Source organism: Chrysochloris asiatica, unplaced genomic scaffold (genome assembly GCF_000296735.1).
Source record: "Chrysochloris asiatica unplaced genomic scaffold, ChrAsi1.0 scaffold00236, whole genome shotgun sequence".
Lineage (NCBI taxonomy): Eukaryota > Metazoa > Chordata > Mammalia > Afrosoricida > Chrysochloridae > Chrysochloris > Chrysochloris asiatica.
Genome location: NW_006408754.1, coordinates 1,999,948 through 2,007,164, shown reverse-complemented (window position 1 = coordinate 2,007,164; position 7,217 = coordinate 1,999,948). Strand labels below are relative to the sequence as shown.

Genomic DNA, 7,217 nt, shown 5'->3' with positions numbered 1-7,217 from the left:
GACATTGTTTCCTTCTGCTGTGTATGGGGTCGCTGTGAGTCGGTTCCGACTCGAAGGCACCTGACAACATATCTGAGAGTGCTTCTCTTCTATTCAAAAAATTTTCAGTGACTAAATATTCTAGTTTGTCTCTCCTTCTTCCTAATCTGTCTTTGTCTGGCAGCTCATCTGAAACCTGTCCATTGTAGGTGACCTTGCTGGTATTTAAAATACCTTTGGCATAGCTTCCAGAATCACAGCAACTCACAAGTCCCCACAGTACAACAAACTGAAAGATGAGTGGAGGAACTCTTTGCATACCTCCCTGTTTTTTCATTTATCTTAATCTTTCTTCTGCCAACCTCCCTCTTCTTGTATGCTGTCCTCTTTGTTACGAGTTAGCATGTGTCTACATTCTAGACAGTGAATTACTCATGTCTTCACTCTTATTTCTTGTGGGTATAAATCAAATTAAGGAATTTATGGATCATATGATATTTCCAACTTTCTGATAAGTACCATACTGTTTTCCACAATGGTTAAACCATTTTACAGTCCCACCAACAATGTAGCAGGGCCCAATCACTTCAAACTCTCACCATTATTTGTTGTCTGCTCTTTTTTTGAACTTTGATATTATTACTAGTGTGAAATATTATCTCATTTTTGTTTGCACTCTCTAATAGCTAAAATTTCACCACTCATCTATCAGTTTGTCACACTGTGGTGGCTTATGTGTTACTGTGATTCTGGAAGCTATTCTGTAGGTATTCTAAATATCAACAGTATCAACCATGGTGGACAGGTTTCAGATGAGCTTCTAGATGAAGACAGACTAGGAAGAACTCACCAACAGCTCCTTGGAAACCCTATATAGCATCACTATGAGTCAGAACTGACTTGAAGGCACTTCACAACAACAACAGTGAAAAAGAGGACATATCCCAGTAAGATGGATGTTGCAGACCATGTGTAGACTATACAGGCTCTGAGGAACAAATGAGGCCACTGGCAGTCATGGCAAATTGTTTTTAATCTTAGTATTCGGTTATGTTTATAATTAAATGCAGACATGAGCCCTTATTATCCACAGAGAAATATTAGAACCTCCTAAAGCCAAGACTAAAGGTTTCAAAGGTCAAGCCTTTCTCCAAAGGATTAACTAAAAATAGCTACTTCACAGTTCTTTGTTCTACAAACAAAAAAAGCCATCTTCCCTGAATCTCTCCCAAGTGCAGGTTATTCAGCCAAATTCCTGAAAACCTGGCTCAGGAAGCCGAAACAGCAGGACTCCGCCCAAGCCTTTTGTCCTTCCCTTTCACCTTGTCCCAACTGAGCTCAGGGGCTATAGATATGTTAATTGAGCCTGAGAAACCAAGTTGCTGGCCTGGGATTCGAACCAGCAAAGCACGATGTAAAGTTACCTGAGTGTCTGGAAGATTACTGATGTTAGCTGTACCTTGCCTTGGTCCCTCCCAGCTTGGTGTGAAGCTCCTCCCCTAAATAAAACGGAGGCCCAGGCCAGTCCAGGTGTGCATTACAGGTTGTAGGGCATGCAGTAAAGATTGCAGGGCAGTGAGTTGCTGCCTGCAAAGGCCACGATGCCTGTAGTACCAAGTCTGCCCACAGTGTTGCATCCACCCTGGTTTCTGGGTGCCCTCCTTGTCTTCCTCCTTCTGTCTGTCTGTGTATTCTTTCGCTATCTCTATCGCCACTAGATCTCCCCTCCTCGTGAACCAAACACTCGTGAACAACACAAATATGTCGAGGTCAGTCCCCAACAGATGGACTGACACAGTGGCAGCAACAATGAGCTCAAAGATAACAGTAGTGAAGATGGTCAAAGACTGGACACTGTTTTGTTTTGTAATGCACAGGGTTGCCATGAGTCACAACCAACTCCATGGCACTTAACAACATTAGGATTACATTAGGTTGTAATCCTAATAGAAATGATTTGTCTTTGTTATGTTAATGAGGCTATATTACTGTAAAAATGTCTTAAATCAATCACTTTTCAGATATAAAAGGAGTAGATTAGGCACAGAAGGAAGGAGGCACAAATGGAGAATGACTGATGCCATGTGAAGATTAACAAGGAACTGAGAAGCATGAAGCTGAAAAGAGATGTACCCCAGAGTTGCCAAAGGGAGAAGGGCTTCCCTAGATCTGAGGACCTATTAGGACTTCCAGCCACCTAAATTCTGAACAAAATGTTGCTCGTTGAAGTCACTCACTTGTGGTATTTCCAGGAAACTAAGATAGGTGAGAAGTCCTGGGTGGCACTGTGAGTTAATGCTCTGGACTCAAATGTTGGTTTAAACTGCAAGATGGGCAGTTCAAGCTGACCAGTTGCTCCTTGGAAACCCTACACAGGATTGCAATGAGTTGGAACTGATTCGATGGCACTTAACAATAACAACAATAGGAAGATAGGTGAGGACTGGACTCAAAGATTACTGGCCTCATTTGCAATTTAAGGACCTATGATTTTAATTCTATTGAGAAAAGTTATACTTATTACATCATAGGCTTCATCCAAATATATTAACTAAATTCCAAAACATTTGGAAAAATTTAGTAGTAAACTTCTACATAAATACTTTTCAAACACAAATTTATTTTGGTGTTTCTTTCTCATCTCTTCCTTCTCCCTTCTCTCCCTATTCCAGAAAGCTAATGATTAATATTTCCATTTTGTTGTAAGAATGCATAAAGCTTCAGAAAACACAGTAGCAGACAGTGAAGTGAGGTCAGACTCAGAGATGAGAAAAAGATTACTGAGATTCTTACCATCAACTGTGCCAAAAAATAAATGCAGATTTGATAAATGACACAAAGTCATTACCTTGTAATTTCCCTTTCTGCTGATTCGATTTTTACAAGGGCCCAATTTTCCATGGAAACAGATCAGATTTACAGCAAATACAAAGATTGCATCTTTTATTTATAAGGCAAAAAATCTACTCAAATACTTTTCATTAAAATTGGATTCCATGTGAGATTAGCTTTTAGAGTATTATTCAAGCATTACATAACTTCTGTTATTTTTGTGGGAACTAATGAGCAAAGACCTTGAAGGTCTATCTTCTTAGAACAGTTATTGAGACTACCAATTCTGACTTTGATTGCTTGATTCAGTTTGATAATGAAGTTTTAGAATAAAGTTGCTAGGTAAGTGAACAATATACATGCTTGCTCTCCCTTCTCTTTCTGCCTTCCTTCAAGAGGAACACCTTTTGTAAGAATACTTACTAACCTCAGCTCAATTTAATGGAATTAGGGAAATAATATATCAATAAACAGCAATAATAAAAAATTAAAAAGTAACTCATTTATTTTGAATACGATTACACCCCTTGGGAGTCCTAGTGTGTTGCTATGTGTTAATGCAGTGGACTATAAAGTTGGTGTGAACTGCAAGGTTGGTGGCTCACGCTCACTAGGTGCTTCTTGGAAACCCAATACAAGGTCACTATCAGAGGGAACTGACTCGACAAAACTTAACAAAAACAACAACAACAAATTACATCCCTTGAGAAGATTTCCCAAAAATCATTTAGCTAATATAGGAATAGACAATTGCATAGATTTGGGGATAGGCAAGTTAAATGTTGAGTTAAGAGTACAATTGTTGGAAGATACCTTTAAATTTAATGTACATTCTAACAGCAGTTAGAGAACGCTCCACCAAGAAGCAAGACTGAGTATGAGTCTTCTGAGTAAATGTAGGCTAGACTGAAGTTGTTTTATATAGAGTGGAATTGGAAGAACTCCAGTGGCATAGTGGTTAAAGCGGGTACTCAGCTGCTAACTCCAAAGTTGGCAATTTAAACCTACCAGCTACTCTATGGGAAGAAGATGAACAATCTGCTTCTGTTAAAATTTGCAGCCCTGAAAACCCTCTGAGGTAGTTCTAGCTGTCCTATAGGGTTTCTGTAAGTTGGAAGCAATAAGATCATGGGTAGATTGAAGTCCCAGGGTGTTGCAATGCTTAATGCTCTCAGCTGCTATCCAGAAAATTGGGAGTTTAGAAGAAAGTCCTGGCAGTATGCTTTCATGATATTAGCCTTTAAAAACCCCGTGGAGGACAGTTCTACTCTGCATACATGAGTTTGTTGCTTTGCATACATGTTGTTATTCTCCCCTGGTTAGATGAAGATAGGTGCTTCTGGGTAGAGCAGTTAATGTGTTCAGCTGCTAACGAACAAGTGTAGGCTTAATTGACCTAACAGCACCTTGGAAGGAAGGCCTGGATATCTGATTTTGAAGAAATCAGCATTGAAACCCCTACAGAGAATAGTTTTACAATGACACATGGGTCACCATGAGGAGGAATCAACTTGACATACAATAGTTTACAGATGGAGATAATTCCTATGTCCTTAAAGTGAATGCTGGTAGTTTGTTTTTTAGTTTCTAAAGGTGAGGTAAGGATCATGGGAAAATATAAAATGGGAGTCAAACAATTTTCAAATGCTTAATGTTTACTTTTTACACTGTAATGATAGCATTTAAATGCCCAGGAGTAGATCCTTTATTTATCTCTTACCTAGTGGTACTGTAGGATAAACACTGGACTGCTAACCACAAAGTTGGCAATTCAAACCTACTAGCCACCCACTGGGAGAAAAATGAGTTTTGCTGCTCCTCTAAGGTTTGTAGTCTTCATGCATATCAAAAATTATGTCTCTAGCATAGTGGTTACAAGTTGGGCTGTTAATCTCAATGTCAACAGTTTGAAACTACCAGGAGGAAGATGAGGTTTTCTCTTCCCATAAAGATTTACAGCCTCGGAAATCCTATGCAGGGTTGCTATGGGTCATAATCAACTTGACAGCACTTAACAACAACAAATCCTTGAGACAACTTAAAAAATGTGAGTTAAACAACTTTCATGTAGTCACTATAAAAATACACAGTGGCCTATCTATTTAGTTCCATAAATGAAGTTCTGTGTCTAGGTAACTTAAAAGAACTTTGTTTAATTAATGCACAGCACCTACTATATGGTTCAGGTGTCTCTAGAGACTGAGATGATCTGAAAAAGTCAGATTTTCCAAATAACTGACATACACATACAGGTTTTCAGATGCATATTTTCAAAACTATTTTTAGTTGAATTTTTATTTAAGATTAAGATAAAGATTGTTTAGGTAGTAAAAAAGCATAGTTTAACTTATTTGCAATTACCAAGGCCAGTTATTATCCAATACCATGATATAACAATGCTGCAAGAACTAACTACTAGACTCAACATAGGACTATGTGCTCCTAAACAGTGAAGTTTCAAAGTTTCCCATTAGGGATTCCCAGCTGGTTTGGGGCAACCTTTTGTTTTTTCTCATTGCAAGCAGCTGCCACTTCATTCTTCTCTTTGGTTGCCCTTCCCATATATTTTATAATCAGCTGTTATATTTTAATTAAAATATTCTGGGAAAGATTCTGACACTGGTTCCTTTCTCACTTCTATGTCTTAAAGGCAGGAGATGTCTTAGGGGGCTTTGAGTCACTGGTTACCTGAATAATGCAATAATTTTAGCTTACAGAAGTCATATGAATTGACCCTTCTTTAAACATCATCGACATAACAATTATATACTTACTAATTCTGGTGTCCTTACAGTACTGGACCAAATATTGTCCCATGACTTTCAGTAGATGTTTGTATTTTTGGACATTAAGAAATTCCTGTTTATTATGGGATGGTTCCATGATCTCCAAAGGTATATTAACAATTCCAATCACGCCTGTACCAACTCTGAGGAAATAAAGGCATATATGAATTTTGTTAAATTTGGGTTTGAACAACTGACTTTGTGGTTAGCAGTCCAGTGATTATCCTAAAACATCACTAATGGTAATAGACATACACACATTAGCCTATTAGATAAACTATATTACATATATATAATTTTGTTGTTGTTTTTAGGGCCGTATGATATACACAGAATATAGCTGATATCAACAATCTACAATTGTTGTATATTTTTTGCTTGGTGACATAATAATCTCTTTTGGAAAAAAGAGTATGCAGAAGTCTAACTCTTCTGGGGTGGGGGAGCTTTACATTGCCATTAATATGTCATAAGAAGAAAATCTCTGTAATTTATGGTATCTGCCTGCCTTTTCTATAATGTTTTCATCATGTTCCCCTCCTTCCCTCTCCTCCCTTCATTTGACTTATCATTCTTTCAGTCTAAGTTTGTCATCATCACTTTCAGGAAGCCTTACTTGACTTTCTCCAGTTTGGTTTAGCTGCCCCTGCTAAATACTTTTTTTGTTCATTATTCTCAGCTTTACTGTAGTGTTCACTCATTAATTCATTCATCCTTTCATTTCAACTAAGCTTCTAGCCCTCTTCCAAAACCTGGGGGTACAGTGATGAGCAATAAATAAACAGTCTCTGTTTATGAAGTTTGTCTTCTATTGGATAAAGTAAACATGAAGCTAATAAACAGATAAATTAACATTATCATTTAAGATAGTGAAACCTGGTATGAGAAAAATGAAGTAGGTAGAGTCTGTAATATGTGAAAAAAACTGCAGGTAAAGAGGAGTGACAGCAGAGGATATTTTAAGTAGATAGTCACAGAAGACCTTCTGCTAGAGAAGTCTTTAAAGTTGACACTTCAGTATCATACTAGGGCCAATGATGACAATAGTTAAGAGCAGAAGAAATGATCAGTGTCAGACCATGAAAGGCATCTGAGAAAGAGGGGATGGTGGCAGAAGGAGCCTGACACAGAGCAGCACAGAGGCGAGATCACCTGAACACCATGGAAAATAGCTCAGTTCTAAATGTAATGTATTGATCATTACTGGTGGTTGGAATGCACAGGTTGGGAACAAAGAGGAAGGATCCGTAGTTGAAAAATACAGTCTTTGTGATAGAAATGATGCTAGAGGTCGCATGATAGAATTCTGAAAAATCAATGATTTATTCATTTCAAATATCTTCTTTAGACAGCATTAAGAGACGATTATACACATGGACCTTACCAGATGGAATATACAGAAATCAAATTGACTACATCTTCAGAAAGAGACAATGGAAAAGCTCCATATCATCAGTGAAAACAAAGCAAGGGGCAGACTGTGAAACAGACCATCAATTACTCATATGCAAATTTAAACTGATGCTGAAGAAAATGAAAACAAGTCCATGAAAGCCAAAATAGGACCTTGAATATATCCCACCTGAATTTAGAGATCATCTGAAGAACAGATTTGATACA

At 37.8% G+C, this 7,217-nt stretch overlaps 1 protein-coding gene across 1 annotated transcript in view; it reads right to left on the bottom strand.

The window, feature by feature from the left end:
- MORC1 (MORC family CW-type zinc finger 1) overlaps window positions 1-7,217 on the bottom strand; it is a 292,206-nt gene that overhangs the window by 167,936 nt on the left and 117,053 nt on the right. Inside the window, exon 14 of the mRNA XM_006873316.1 lies at window positions 5,586-5,740. Coding sequence (XP_006873378.1) covers window positions 5,586-5,740 — 155 coding nt within the window. The remainder of the gene's footprint in view (window positions 1-5,585; window positions 5,741-7,217) is intronic.